Source organism: Balearica regulorum, chromosome 1 (assembly GCF_011004875.1).
Source record: "Balearica regulorum gibbericeps isolate bBalReg1 chromosome 1, bBalReg1.pri, whole genome shotgun sequence".
Lineage (NCBI taxonomy): Eukaryota > Metazoa > Chordata > Aves > Gruiformes > Gruidae > Balearica > Balearica regulorum.
The window spans coordinates 97,407,209-97,423,397 of NC_046184.1; the positions used below are offsets into that span (position 1 = coordinate 97,407,209).

At 38.7% G+C, this 16,189-nt stretch overlaps 1 protein-coding gene across 3 annotated transcripts in view; it reads left to right on the top strand.

Annotated features, from left to right (window-relative positions):
* Positions 1 to 16,189, top strand: part of NECTIN3 (nectin cell adhesion molecule 3) — a 71,637-nt gene that overhangs the window by 16,947 nt on the left and 38,501 nt on the right. For all 3 annotated transcript variants that reach the window (XR_012837891.1, XM_075767715.1, XM_075767707.1), the window contains exon 2: positions 12,993 to 13,331. Coding sequence is in view for 2 of the 3 variants with exons in the window: in XM_075767715.1 (XP_075623830.1) it covers positions 12,993 to 13,331 (339 nt within the window). In the remaining variant the exon portion in view is untranslated. The remainder of the gene's footprint in view (positions 1 to 12,992; positions 13,332 to 16,189) is intronic.

Sequence of the window (16,189 nt, forward strand, 5' to 3'; positions counted from 1 at the left end):
ATACGGTAGTGCTGAAAGAACAACTGTATCGCTTGGAAGACAAGTTGTTTGTTGGACGTAGTGTGCATCTCCTGGAATATCAACCCATGTTTTTGAAAGTTTGTGGCTATGTGAAAGAGACTGTGCTGCTGTCATCTACTCCCAGATTTTGAAATGAAGCAGGGGTGATGGGCAGTAACTCTTCAGACTTCTGTGATATTTAGTGTCTGAACCCCCCACCCCCAATTTTCTTCCTCCTCTCAAAAAAAAAAAAAAAGCTAGATATTGTGATAGCATTAAATAGCATTAAATCACTTTTCCAAATAAGGAGTGGAGGGATATTTATCTGACCAAACCTTCAGTTAGCAATGGCTGTGGTCTTGCTAGGACCTTTTTCTGGAGAAAACTCATATGGTGGAAGCTGTAGTTCTGTTTGGTGCTGAAGGACAGTTGGATCTTGTCTATTGCATTTCATTTCCTGGAGTATGAGATGCCCTAATTAAACATAACTACTTGTTGCTGATAGCAAGTTGGAATAAAGATGAATTAAAGTTATGGAGGACCTTATGAAACTGATTGAATAATGAAACAAGCTGAAGTGTAGATAAATGTTTAGTGATGCCCACGAGGCCCACTTTGTGGAGGGGAAGAGTAAACTTCATGTATCATTATAGGATATGTATTTGTGTACTTGGAAACAAGGCCTTGAGTATGTGATGGTCAGGTCACAAAACTGACTGTTAGTTATCTTTAAAAGGGGGGTGGGGTGGGTGCAATCAGGTGTTGGATTAAGAGAACACCACACTGTGCTAAAGTGTGAATAGGTTTTGTCTGTTCTTCAAATACTCTGTTCAGTTTTGGTCCCTTGATCTTAAAAGCAAACACACACCCCACCACCCCACTCCCCCTCCCACCCCCCAAAATAAAATAAATCTTGGATTGAAGTAGGTTCAGAGGAGGGCAGCAAGTGTCAAAGATATGAAAGCGGGCTTCCGAGTGAGGTTGGCTGGGACCTCTCAGTTGAGAAAAGAGTGATTTCTTGGGAGAAGGAGAGGGAGGGATATGGTGGTGTCTGAAATCATGAGTGGTGTCAACAATGTGTATACAGATTAACTCTTACAGTGCAAGAAGTAGGTAGGTGCTCCTCAGATGAAGCTAAAAGGAGGCAAGTTGTAAGCTTGCAAATGAAGAACTGGAGTTTTAAAAATAATTTTAAAACAAGCAACACTAAATTTAATGTCTAACATCAGGTTGTAACTTACTAATGAATGTACTCAGAATAAGTTACTTAAAGCTGAAGGTTATCTGTTATTTCTGCAAGTGTTATTTGTGGCTGAGAATGAGAAAACCAGTCTCGAAGGAGTGATTTGAGTATGTTATAGTGACTTAGTTGAGGTCAATTGGGTGTTAATAGAGATTTTGTGGGAATTCATGTATAGAACTTTGAGGAGTTAAAAGCTTTTTAAAAAATACGTGACAAAAGCTGAATATATGCTTGTGGATCAGAATACAAGAAATAAGAAATAGGGAAGACTGATTCTGCTGTGAGCTGTCTGTCCCTCTGAAGAGGAAAACCTTTACTGAAAAGGGCAGCTGGAAGGGATACAAATAGAAGCAGCAAATGGTGGAAAAAAAACTTGGTGAGAAAACAGCTATCTAATTGAGGAGGTTGAATATAACATTCAAGTTAAACCCCAAACACAGTAGACCTGAGGATGAAAAAAGTAGTTGGAAGTGCTCTGTCTTAAGTAAATATGTGATAGCTAAAAGTACTGGTGCTCTTGAGCACAGAACTTCTGGTTTCATAATTATTTTTTGAAGTGCTACTAACTGAGCATTAAAAAGAAAAATTAATTTGCAATCCTAAATATGACTTAATTTCTGGTTTTTTGTAATTTCTTCATATGTAACTGTGTTAGTTCCTTAATTTGCTAAGTAAGGATAGTCTTGAAACACAGGTGGAAAAAATGTGAATCAGCAGGTTGCTAGTAAGAGGACTGGGAATGGGAAGACTTCTAAAAGCAATGTAACCTGAAATCTGAGTAAACCAAATCGTCATGAGGTAGCAAGTGGTATAAGTGTATGGGATGGATTGTTGCTAATAAGCTCCCAAAAGGAGAGCTTGTAATTGAGTCCATCAGCATGTGTGTCATCAGCTAACAAGAATTTGAAGGAAGACCAAATTATTACTTTACTAAAAATGTCTGTTAACAATCTTATAGTAATTAGGCCAGCAAAATCCTTGAACAGCAGATCATGTCTCTACCCCAGTGCTGGATCAGCTTAGGGTTAGTTGGGATGTTTGGTTTTTTTATAACTAAACATCAAACCTTTCTAAAAGGTCATGGAGGGTTTACTGTTTTGGCCACGGTGTTCATCTGAGGAATTCACTTTCTGTAGCATCAAAGATTTTCTTGATTTCAGTGGGTTTCGTTGTTGCTTTTTTGTGGTAGGGTTTTTTTTGTTGCTCCAGTTTATCTCCTTTCTAACTACCATAGGCATATTCACAATGCAGGCATTCTCTTTTTGCAGTGTAAGTACTTCAAGACTTTTTATTGGGTTGCCTTCTTTGAGAACAACCATCAGCTCTTCCAGTCCTTCCTTGTAGGTCATGTTTTCTAGGCCTTTGAGCACAGCTTGTTTGCTTTCAGACTCTCCAGAAGGCTCATATCTGAGGTATAATGTTCAAACTGAACAACTCCAGATGGAGCCTCACTGATGTTGGCTAGAGCAGAAAGTTTACTTCTATATTAGCATATTCTAGAGTGACACTTCGAATTCTTGAAATATAATTACCACATACTTGCTGTAACTCTCTGAACAATCTTTGCTCTCTAACTGGTAACTTCTTGTATCTGTTAATTAGACTTGTTCCTATTGACTTTGCTAATTTGGACCCACTAGAACCTGCAACTTCTTTTCAGGCTGGCTGGAAAATATTTGTTATGCAGAACTTCACTTTTCTGTATCTAATGCAGTTAGTTGGCAGCCCCACCAAGATACAGAAGTGCAGTGCTCCTTTTGACCTCCTGGTATATCTGTTAGATATCTTGGTTATGTGTTTAAACTGGGTGCCACATAGGAGGACTGCAACCTTTACTTACACGTTGGTTTGTCAGAACTGTTAACTCATCTTTTGTGTTTCAAAAGATTTTGAAGATCATCTGGAATTCTTTAACAAACTTTCCAATCAAAGATTTGAGTTACATGAATAATTGCTTTTTTGATTTCTCTTGCTTTTTTTAAGTGTACTTACACCTCTTGCTTTGGTACTTGGGGATTAAAATTTATTTAAATGGAAACGTGAACCATTTTGTGGTGTTTAGGGAGAGGAAATGGTATATATTTCTATGGATAACTTTTGAACTACTTGTTTACTCTTACTACTGTTTTTTTGAGGGAGTGGAACCAAGGATGAGATGTTCTCTTCCAGTCCTGCTTTTGAGCCTGACCCATTTGTTGGTGGTGTGGTTTAACCCCAGCAGGCAGTTAAGCACTGTGCAGCTGCTTGCTCACTCCCCCCTGCCCCAGAATGGGGGAGGGAATTGGAAGAGTGAAAGTGAGAACTCATGGGTTGAGATAAAGACAGTTTAACAGGTAAAGCAAAAGCCACGCAAGCAAAGCAAACACAAGGAGTTCATTCCCCGCTTCCCATGGGCAGGCAGGTGTTCAGCCATCTCTGGGAAAGCAGGGCTCCATCATATGTGTAACAGTTACAGGAAGACAAATGCCATCACTCTGAATGTACCCCCTCTTCCTTCATTCCCCCCTTTATATGCTGACCATGATGTCATATGGTATGGAATATCCTTTTGGTCAGCTGTCCTGACTGTGTCCTCTCCCAGCTTCTTGAGCAGAAAAGGTCATGACTGAGTAAGCACTGCTCGACAGCAATGAAAACATTTGTATATTATCAACACTGTTTTCCACACAAACACAAACCATAGCCCCATACTAGATACCATGAAGAAAGTTAACTCTAACCCAGCCAAAACCAGCACAGTTGGAAAAAGAGTACCTTGTTGTCTCACTTATTTTCTTTTAAAGGGGGTAGGATTGGGAGGTTTGTCTAGTTAAACAGCAGTTGGAACGTTCATTGCAGAAGAACTGCCAGCTGCCTCATAGCTTGCCTCACTTATTAGTTCAACATGTCTTGTAAACATCTGAATGCTTAGTATCAGGATAAATGTGAATGTCTCAATTTGCTATGTGTTCTACACACTCCTACATTATAATCTACGTATGTTAACAGATAGTGATGCTAATACGGTTTAAGTTGAAATTCCAGATAGTTTTAAAGTTCATGAGACTTTGTAAACATTCTTGATAAGTAGTTAGATTTAAAGCTTTAACCTTATAAAATTGGCTTTCTAAGAGTATCGTTCACAACTCAATTTGAATCATGAGCCTAACCTTTTTTAAACTTTCCTCTATTCTCTTAGATTGTACTTCATTTTCTGCTGTTTAATAGTAGAGGTCTGTGCAGCATGGTAGGAAGCAAAGTATGCAGGGGCACAGTCTCTGCCCTGTGTGGAGGTAGTGAAACTAGAACAGAAGCACCAGTTAACATGAGAAGAAAACAGTATTGTGAAATAAGAGTAGTGGGTTACAGCCATGCCTGACTTCAAGTGCAGAGGTGTGGAGCTCTTTTGAGGCTCCAACTCATGACTGTATGAGTTGGGCTCAAGATATGTTATTATCACACTCTGAGTTTAACTACTTTTTTCTTTGACTTTGTGTTGCACTGGAGTAAAATACCTCCTTTCAATCTGTTTCCTTGCTTTCTGTAATGAAAACTTTGATCTTGCTGATAAGTGTTTATTATGGTGTCATAGAAGTTTGCATACTTAATCATCTTAACCCATTTGTATTAGGATGAGAGTGTATTGTCTAGTATTGCATTATCTGACCTTTTAACAGATGATATGAATCTTCTCTCTGTGGGCCCTGGATGCTACTTTGTGAATGGTAGCTGTAGCCTTCCCCACAAGTATCAGTGTTTCTTGCTATCTGTCTATAGGTACATGTTGATTCAGCAACTAGAGGAAGATAATTGACTGTCCCTTCCATCAGGTGTGGGGAAATAGAGTTGAGTAACATGACGCTCTTAGTAGAATGGTGGGATATGTTGTCAGCTCTACCCTTAGAAGCAGCAGGTGGAGGTTAAAAGTACTTAAATTCTGCAAAACATCCCATGATAGCACTTAACTGAGAATTTGTGTGTTTAGCTTGATGTTTTGAGTAAATCCCCTGCTTCAGCAACAGTTAACTCTTGAGACAGTACTGAAATTGACACTGACCTTTTCATGTGTTCTAAAACTCAACCAGGTCTTGTGGCCAGTGTCTTCAACTTCTAGGTTGTTTAAGAAATTTTACTTCTGTGCAACTTTTTTATGATTTTCAACCAGAAATTATGTTCCCCTTAATATAGCCTTTGTAAGCATGTAGGCTATAGTCACCTAAAGGAATGCTGCTTACATGTTAGATAAAGTTAAGACTGGAACCCAGTTTTGGGCCATTTGTAGGCATAGAAGGTTAACATTCAGAAGTTAATAGATGCATTTCCCAGTGATAAATGTGTATGAGCCACAGTAATGATACATCAGTGCAATCAGAGAAATCTAGAAATGTTTAAACAATTGTTGTCATAATGTTCCTAGTTTCCTTCTGGTATCAGGTGAAGTTGACACCTGGATTCAAAAGATTGAGTCCCTTGAACATTAATAAAATGAAAAAGCAGCCTGAGTTAGCTGGTAAATACAGAGAAAGGCTAAGAGGATTTCAGTAGTCTCAGCTCAGACCATCAATTGCTACGCCTCATTTCACCAAAATTTTTTGCCTTCTGGTAGGCTTTAATGTGTCTGTACTGTTGTGATAAACACTGAACAAGGTTTTAAGAATTGCTCTTCTAAGATGGAAATAATATACCTCTGGTTTGTGTTTTTTTTTAAAAAAGGTGCCATACAAAAAAAGGGAACTTGAGCTGACTCTAGTAAATATAGAAGCCAACCTCATGCCCTGTTTCTGCTCCCAGCTCACTTCCTTCCAAAGACTTCATTGACAAACTAGCACTAGCATTGTAACACAGGTTATAATACTATCTCTTTGATGTAAGTGCAGTTTTTTACAAAATATTTGCTTAACAATTCTAATTGGAAGCTGGTGTTGAAGCATTTTGTACTACTCAATCTTGAACCTCTTCCATTCCTTGGTTCTGATCTTTTTTTGACACAGTAATTTGATCATGCTCTGTTACTCAAGACACTCACTGACTTCTTCACAGTAATTTAAGCATATATTTTTATAAAGTCTCAAGTTGAGGTTTCAGGCTTGTTTTCTGGAGCGTTCTTAAGTGATTCGATTCTCTAGCTAAACAAATCGTAAAAAAACCGTAGAATGTGTGGCTATGCTCTTGTTGCTTCTGTTGCATTGCCACTTGTGACTGAGCTGGGAATGAGCCAATTCAGAAGGCTGAATTGGGGAGAAAACAAGGTTTTGTAGGTTAGTCTCTTAGGTACCTGATGAGTGCTGATGCAGGAGAAGGGAGGGCTGAAAGGGGTCTAAGCTTTCTGATGTCAGCTAAGGTTAAACTGACCTAACAATAATGCTTAGCCTGACCTAAGAGTGTTTCATGGGAAGTTCTGCTGACATAGCAACTTGCTGTCACCAAAATGGGATGTTCTTGTTGCTCTTGTTGTGCTCTTGATTTGAAACTCTTCTTCCCTGCATTTGTGGGCAAAGGCCAGATATACCCATGAGCTGAGTAATATGCTGATATTGGGAAGAACTTCAGGTTTTGTGCTCTTTTGCAGTTTGGCTTTGTCTTGTGGAAAAAGTTGACAGCTAGTGCAAAGTGTCAGTGTAGTCTTTCGGTCTTGCCAGTGGTGTGCTGTTAAGCAGGTCACAGTTCTATAGCTGGTAACAAAATGGGTTGCTTTTGTAATTAGCCTTGTGCATGGCTGTTCCATGTAGAAAATCTCTAAATCTGCTACTTATTACAAATAACAAGGCTGGAGGTGTGGAGACTACTCTCATTTTGTAGCATGAGTCCTTTGTTATATTAAGAAGGTCATATCTTCAAGACCCTGTATTTACTCAGTATTTTTTTTCAGTTAGTGAAAGAAGCTTGATTAAGAATTACTAGTGAACAGCATCTGTTATCACAGTCAATATTTGATAGCTCTTAGTTCTGTGGCTTTTAGTGCTAGAAGTGAGTTTTAGGGATTTTCTTGTTATGTTTACTCTTCAAACTGCTTTTTGACAAGTGAGAATGGTAAGTGCCTTGCCATTTTGTATAAGATCCTTGCAATGGTCTGAAACTGGAGAAGTAGCGAACACAATGTAAACCTGATAAAAACTTTGAAGAAAAGATGAAAGTTAGTGTTTATCTGAAATAGAACAATAGCTTGTACAATTTGGACTGAGATACATGTGCAGTACTGGACCTTGAAATCTGGTCTGTGTGGTGATGTGAAGGATGGGTGGGAAAATGAAGAGACACTGCAGCTCATTTTGGGGAGGGAGCGGAAGGTGTCAGAACTCAAAGGGCCAAAACTATGTTCCTCTGGAAGGTGTTTTACCAAAACTTTTAGTACAAGAAGCTTATGCTTTCCTTCCCTGCGCTCTCAAATGAGATAACCATTGTTCAGCTTTTGAAATAATTTTTTTTAAGACTTCAAGTTGAGGTAGAGTGATCTCATGGTATTAATAAGCAAGTGTGGAGCCATGAGTAGTAAATGACTGCTTTATTAAAGTCCTCTCAGTTGAAATTAGAGATAAGAGGGGAACTGTTGCAATTTGAGAAGCTGAGATGTGGACTGTTAGTGTCTGCATGCAACTAACAGTGTTATCTGTGAAACAGGTTGAGAGTCTTATTAGCCTGTTTGCAAATAGATTGGAAAATGGATGTGTCAAGTAAATCAGCTAGGAGGAGTATCCACCTGCTTAACTTCTGTTAGCTTTAGACACAAGGTAGTTTTGTGATTGACTTGGATGTGTGAAGTATTACCAGTATGGATTGGATTGCTGTGTGATCAAAAAATCAATTAGTGCATAGGGACTTAGCTAAAATGGAACCATCTAAAGGTACTGGAGATAGGAATACCAGGCTGCTTATGAAACGATACTGGATAATCCCTTGCTGCTCCAGACAAGGTAAATCCCCTGTCTGTTGCCTGTGCAATCTGACCAGTAGTATGAACTGTTTCATTAAAGGAGCTGTTCATGGAAAATAAGGAGGTGATTGGTGACAGCCAACACGGCTTCACTAAGGGCAAATCGTGCCTGACAAATTTGGTGGCCTCTATGATGGGGTTACAGCATTGGTGGATAAGGCAAGGGCAACTGTCATCATCTACCTGGACTTGTGCAAGGCATTTGACACTGTCGCGCACAACATCCTTGTCTCTAAATTGGAGAGACAGGGATTCGATGGATGGACCACTCAGAGGATAAGGAATTGGCTGGAGGGTCACACTCAAAGAGTTGTGGTCAACGGCTCAATGTCCAAGTGGAGAACGGTGACGAGTGGCATGCCTCAGGGGTCTGTACTGGGACCGGCACTGTTTAACATCTTTGTCGGCAACATGTACAGTGGGATCGAGTGCATGATCAGCAAGTTTGCCGACGATACCAAGCTGTGTGGTGCAGTCAACACGCTGGAGGGAAGGGATGCCATCCAGAGGGACCTTGATAGGCTGGAGAGGTGGGCCAGTGGGAACCGCATGAAGTTCAACAAGGCCAAGTGCAAGGTCCTGCATGTGGGTCGGCGCAATCCCAAGCACAACTACAGGCTGGGTGGGGAATGGATTGAAAGCAGCCCTGAGGAGAAGGACTTGGGGGTATTGATTGATGAGAAGCTCAACATGAGCCGGCAGTGTGCGCTTGCAGCCCAGAAAGCCAACCGTGTCCTGGTTGGCTGATCAAAAGAGGTGTGACCAGCAGGTCGAGGGAGGTGATCCTGCCCCTCTACTCCACTCTTGTGAGACCCCACCTGGAGTACTGCGTCCAGCTCTGGGGGCCCTGGTACAGCAGAGACATGGAGCTGTTGGAGCGAGTCCAGAGGAGGGCCACGAAGCTGATCGGAGGGCTGGAGCACCTCTCCTATGAGGACAGGCTGAGAGAGGTGGAATTGTTCAGCCTGGAGGAAAGAAGGCTCTGGGGAGATCTAACTGCGGCCTTCCAGTACCTGAAGGGGCCTACAGGAAAGCCTGAGAGGGACTGTTTATGAGGGAGTGTAGTGACAGGACAAGGGGTAATGGGTTTAAGCTGAAGGAGGGTGGATTTTGGTTAGATGGTAGGAAGAAATTCTTTACTGAGAGGGTGGTGAGGCACTGGAATAGGTTACCAAGAGAAGTCATGGATGCCCCATCCCTGGAAGTGTTTACGACCAGGTTGGATGAGGCTTTGGGCAATGTGGTCTAGTGGAGGGTGTCCCTGCCCATGGCGGGGGGGGGTTGGAACTAAATGATCTTTGAGGTCCCTTCCAACCCAAACCATTCTATGATTCTATGAAGTCTGGCTGATTAGTAGAGACAAGAACTTCTGAAACACTTCTACAGGCTCAATGATATTTAGGTACAAAGCTTTGAAATGAATGAGATATCACAATATCATGTGCCATATCACAATATGATACTCAATTATTGTAACCCACCAGCACGTCATCTGACAGTGTCTTCAATAAGCGGGTTATGAGACAACCTCATTCCATGTTTCCAAGGCATGCTGGAATATATGACCTGTCAGAGCACACATGACTGAGGAAATAAGAGGGAAGGCATAAGCTATTTTTCCTGTCTTCCAAGTGTGTAAAACAAAGGGTAAAAAAGATCCATGAAAACTTTGTCAAATATAAAGAAACATGTAAGAAAGCTTTATGATGCTGTTTTTGCCTTAAGAAGTTAGTTAGTAAGTGAATACAAATGGTTTCCTTAAGGGATGTTGAGAATGATAAGCAAGGATTTCGATATTGTGAAAACACAAGCAAACGAGGTCAGATTTCAGTATTAGATTTCAAAAGGAGGAGAGCTAGGCTTTATTAAAACAGTGTGTCCTATGCATTAGTACCTTGGATCAGTTAAGAAGATGAATAATGTGGCCTTGAAGTGTCTTATTCTTCAGAACCTTGTGGATTGTAAGCCTCTAAAGCTTTATTTTGGAACAGACATGTAGTTGTTACTCATTATTCAGGTACAATCTTTGAGCAAAATATTGACTCTCAAATGAAAATATCTGTCACAGGAAATACTTCTTAGAGCCTTGAGTCTTGGAGAGCCCTGCATATCAGCATAGTAATTAACTTTCTAGTTTGAACTGTTAGCTTGATGATTTATTCTTTTGGTTGCTGAGCAATGATAACTGGCTGAAGATAAAAAACAGAGATGCTATTGCAAGTTAAAGATGTGGTTGTTCTGACTTGGGCTTTAAAGTATTTTTAAAACTTTAAATCCTTTGGAGTATAAACACTGTTATATAAACTATATGTAAGTACAAGTTAAATGATTAGTATAGATGAGTTGGGGTTTTTCTAGTCTTTGGAGTCTGAACATGTGTCAGAAGATGAGATAAATGTGTAAAATTTGGTGTAATGATCTGTTGGCTCTACTTCCTTTATTGGAGAAGATAAATGAACAATAAGATGTAACTGATTATTGTTCTATAGCTGCAAGTGTGTGGATGTATATAAATGAGGCCTGCTCAGTTCAGTCTAAATCTTGAGTGTAGCAGCAATAAAAAAGTTTGACTAATGAAAATATTCATGCAACTCATGTGAGAAAATAATGTTCTTGTGGGACAAGTGAGCTGTTAGAAGTATTCCTTGGTGGAAAAAATGCAGTATTTTCATATCTTGAAAAAGAATTAACTGTTAGTTGAATATTGACTTCTTAAATGTACTCTGGTTGTTTTTAGCTAAAGCCTCTAATTATTGGAAGTAGTTGTCAAAAAAGAAAATTTGAAACAAACCAGCCTGTGTAGGATGACTTTCCAATTCAGTTTGTTACCTTTCCAGAAGTCTGAGCAGCTTTTGTGTAAGTTTAATTGTAGGGCTTTTCTGTATTAAGTTTGTTGGACTTATATACAGCTGATCATTATGTTAAGGTTCAGTAGACTTAGATATTGCAAATGGCTGATTTCTGAACAGAAGTGTGATTTTCTTTATTTAAATGACATTGCAGAATACATATATTCTGTACATTCTAAAATGCATTGCAGAAATGTAACTTGTGACCCTTATTTAGATATAAGGTAGAAAGCAATAGTTAAATACTTCTTAAGGAATGTTCCACCTTTATGCTTAAATGTAGCAATGGCAAGTGGAGACAAAAGTTTGGGCAGAATTCTGCGTGTTTCAGTGTTCAAATAGTTGCCCTCTTTCCAATGTCTATCTCAAGAATTCCATATTGGCTCAAGAGGCATGAGAAGACTAGACAAAATGTTCTTTCATTGCTCATGGATTAGTCATGGTAGATATTCTGTCTATGAAACTTATTTATTCAGTTGTTTGCATTTTCTGGCTATTTTTTTCCCCTCATCAACCCCTCTTAGTGACTGGCATATCAACAATCTTGGTGTAAAGTTCTAGCTTAGTTTGATTTATTTGTGCAACTTAATGTTTTCATATTATTGGCATTAGTTGGTAGTTCTATACTGAAGAAATCCATAGCTGAATCTTTAAATCACTTGTTTAGGTGACTTGGTTAACTTAGTTATGGTTTGAACACTGAAAAAATCAATTGATGGGAAATGGAAAGCTTTCAACAACGGACTCTTACATGAAGGCATATAGATAATTTTGTCCTGTATACATGGCTTTGCTTTTGTGGGAACTTGTTGACTGAAAAGGTGGTTAATGTCTCCAGTTGAATGACCTCTTCATGCTTGTGAAAATAGGGCTACTAAAATTTAGACTTCAATCTAGTTCCATGGGTGAACTTTCTCAGGAACAGCTTGAGTACTGATTGGTAACTGAAGAGAAAATCAAAACAGTTGAAATGGCTCTATTAAAACTTAAACACAGTAGAAAGAAATACAGGGCTAAGGCTTTAGTTCTTTTTTTTCATCATGTTAGTTTACTCCAAGAGGATGAATGATTGAAATTGCTAGAGCATCTGTTTGGAAAAGAAATTTTGAACCTGTGGTTAAATGAACTGCTTTGTCCTGGTAGATTTCCTTTCTTGAAAGGAGGTGGTGTGAAATGCTGAGCTCAGAATGTAGTTGCTATTGTGGAGAGTATTTTAGGTATTAAATGGAAATACATTGAATCTTAAGCAAACACTGACTATACCTATTATTACATATTTACTGTGTTAATATAGAGGAAGATCTAGTGTGAAAACACCACACTACAGTGTAGCAGAAAGATTGTCTATGTATAATTGTACATATCTTTGGAACTAGGATACCAAAGCTAAAATTGAATTCTTGACCGTCACTGTTAAGATGGCATAATTTGTGGGGCTTGGGGGTTTTTTATTTGTTCTTTATTGTTGCTTTGCTTTTTAAGTTGTTATTCATATGGTAAGTGGTAGAAGTTTCACTTACGCATTTCTCCTTAAATTATCTTTATTAGGAATCTTACCTTTTAAATTACTGTGCTTACTTCTACTTTCAACTTAAATTTTTACCTGATGCTCTGGATCAGTAATCAAACTGCTAAAATACCATGTCTGATTACTGTTTTTTCAGTAAATCTGAATACATACAATGCTCATATCTAGTTAAATTCTCAATGACTGATATACCAGTTACACAATTATCAGGTCATTTTTATAGAAAGCTGTCTATTAGTATTCTCTGAAGAATGGTCAATCTACACTTAGCTTTGATGTTTCTGCTTAAAGCATGCTTTTATGATGTTTCCACACTGCTGTGAATCAGCTAGAATATGGTTATTCAGAAGAAAGTAGGAATTCTCTCTGAAAAAGGCAAGCTAGTTATTGAAGAAGGCTTAATGTGAAGTCTTAGAGGCATAACCTTCTTGTGTACCGACTAATGATTGCTTTGTGTTTTAGGTGCCTTAGCTGGACCAATTGTTGATCCACATGTGACAGCAGTTTTGGGGAAGAAGGTTGCACTGAAATGCATAATTGATGTAAATGAAACAATAACACAAGTTTCTTGGGAGAAGATACATGGTAAAACTTCACAGACTATTGCTGTTCATCATCCTGAATATGGAATATCTGTTCAAGGAGAATACCAAGGAAGAGTGTCATTTAAAAACTATTCACTTACTGATGCAACAATCATCTTAAAAAATGTAACCTTTTCTGATGCAGGAGAATATATTTGCAAGGCAGTTACATTCCCACTTGGGAATACACAATCATCAACAACTGTAACAGTACTAGGTAAGTCAACTTCTTTATAAAAGGAGGTGAAATTAATAGCACAAACTTGTAAGTGAAATTCTGCAAACTTAGTAATATGTTGCATTTTACCTTTTAACCCAGTGACAATACAAAAAATGTATTTGCCAGTCTTTCATAACAGATGTCTTGGTATTCTTTCTGACTTTGAGGACGCTTCTTTTGGATCTTGCTTCTTTAGAACTTGCTCTTTGATTTCCACCCACCACCACCACCCCCCCAGATATTAAATATAAATAAGCAGTTCCTATTTAGGCATTGTGCCAATCAAACATTTGGACAGTGCTTTAGAACTTAAACCTGGCAATACTGATACTGGGGACCTGTGTGTGTGCTGGGAGAAGCTGCCAAACATAGCTTTAGCTACCATCTTGTTTAAATTCCCTCATAAATTTGTTGCTAATATGATAAGTTAATGTAGCTGATTGGGGCTGGTGATGTAAACTGGTTTTTGTACAGTATAAATGTGAAGCAAAACTGCCTAGACTACTAATGAGAGTAGTGAGACGAAAGAGGCAATTTAAGCCCTTGACTGGTTGTGGGTAGTCCAATGTGAGCCTTATATAAACTCAGTTTTTCACAAACTAATTTTGTCTATCTTGTTGAGGGTTCAGTATTGCTGTCATGAAGGACTAGTACTGAAGCATGGGTAGACTTAGTTGGTGGTAAAATGATTACTTGATCCTAAAATTTGAAAACTTACTCGTTTGTCCTCTACTTATAGTATTATACCTTCTTATAATAGAGTAAGTTAATTCTGTATCCACTGCAAGTCATCAAGTGATGCTTTATACAGCTGAGGTGGTCCTCAATGACCTCTATTTTTATAAACTAATGTGGGTTTTTTGTATTTTCATGGTATTTGATATCTGCTTTATAATATTATGAGATTAATCATATGGCTGTAGCACAATGTGTAAACTGATTTTCACCACAAGGTGGGGCAAAATAAGTGCATCAAAGCAAGTGACTTAATCCAATTTGAAACAAGTAACTTGACCAAAGAAGTTCTATGTGATATACAAAGCACGTAGCCTTATGGGTCTCTTCCACCTGTCATCTGCCTGTACTACAAGTGGCTATTGCAGCAGTCTTTTGACTTCAGGTTTCAGCTCTTGTGCTTTATCAACATGCAGTGGGAAGTTCTTACTGCTTTCCCTCATCTCTTCTAGTCAGTTCCTGTTTCTAAGATAACTTTTTTTGTATCACATCAGTAGTTTTGTGTCCATTTTGCCCTTCAAATTTCAGGTTTATGGAGAACATGAGGAGGAACTTGGAAAGTAAATATATGGCCTGTGTGTTTATTATTCTACCCTTGAAAAGCTAGGAGGACTGCAACTTGCTTGATAAGATATATATTAAAAAAAATTGCAGTTGGAATAGGTAAAGTATGTCAGGCATATGGTGGTCCCGATCATATTTTTTTTTTCATAGTTGATGATGTAGATGGTTGCGGATAGTTGTAAGCCTCTTGGTGACTTGGTATTAACCTCTGAATTGCAAAGATGCCTTTCTGTCCCAGTTAGCAGCTGCTTGGCTTGCATGTACATTTGGGTAGCCAACCCTCTGTTGGACTTATCTATGTTCTGTAGCCTCAGCAGAGCATTTTCTGTCCTTCTGAAAACTTTTTGCTACACTGACATCTAGACTTAAACAGTAAAAATACTGGGGAGGTAAAGATTTTCAGAATATGCATATAACTGACCTTTAACGGCCTGAGCTCAGCAGTTCCAAGGTCAGCAGATTCTGAAGACATGGAGTAATTCCAATCAAAGTTTAAAACCTGATGTAACTTAAAATCAGCTTTATTCTGACTGCATTCTCCCACTGTTCTAAAACACTTTCCCTTGAGTGAGGAGAGAAAAGTTCATGTCCTAAGGCTGTAACTGTTTCCAGTCCAAGCAGCATTGCCTTTTTTCCTAGTCCCTGTCTGTTCCTATTTAGCAAAGAATTAGTTTCCTTCCTATGTGTAGTGGGCATACTTAACTTAATCTTGTAGTAGATGCTTGTACACTGTAAGGCAGAGACACTGAGGACAAATGGAAGAAAAAATAACTATAGGATAAAATGTCCTGTATTTAGCTACAGTCCACTTATCAGTTAAGACTGTATTTAGAACCTCTGTCTTAGACTACTTAAGCTTAACAGACTTAGCATGTTTGGTGACTTTGCTCACTCCCAGTTTGGTTAGTGCTTCATGTTGTCTTGAGGAAATGCACTGTAAAAGACAGTGAAAATATGAAAATGCTGTTTGAGTGAGAGATATATTGATCTTGTGTAGAACTTTGGTTCTTCAACCTTACCTTGTTAAACTAGGGGGAAAAAAGTGCAAAGAATTGTATGTCAAGCAATTGCTTAAGATGATGACTAAACTGGATGAAATGGTGTTTGAAGGCAGAAGAGATGGTGTGTGATAGGATAGCTTGCAGAGCTTATGTAATTTTATGTCACTAGCTTGAACGCTGTACATGACTGTTTTAAACACTTGGTTCACTTTGACTCCTACTGTCTTGCTAAGCTAGATTTCTCAGCATAGGTATTGATAAAGTAGATCTTGTTCTTCGGCAGGCTAGCTCTTACCAGTGCTACAAGTGAAGAACAAGAGCTGCACAGATGAGAATAGCAAATGGTCTGTCACCACTAATAGATCCCAGACATGCTACTGTAGAAATTCTTACAATAAGGAATTAAAGGAAGATGCATGTCAGACATTACGGCACATGGATCCTCTCAGACAGTTCTAATAAAGTAATGGTGTTTGAGAAGTTGTAGTTGATGAGATGTACACATTCTTAAGTACCCCAGGCCAAGAATAAGTATCAAGCAGATAAATTAGTGAA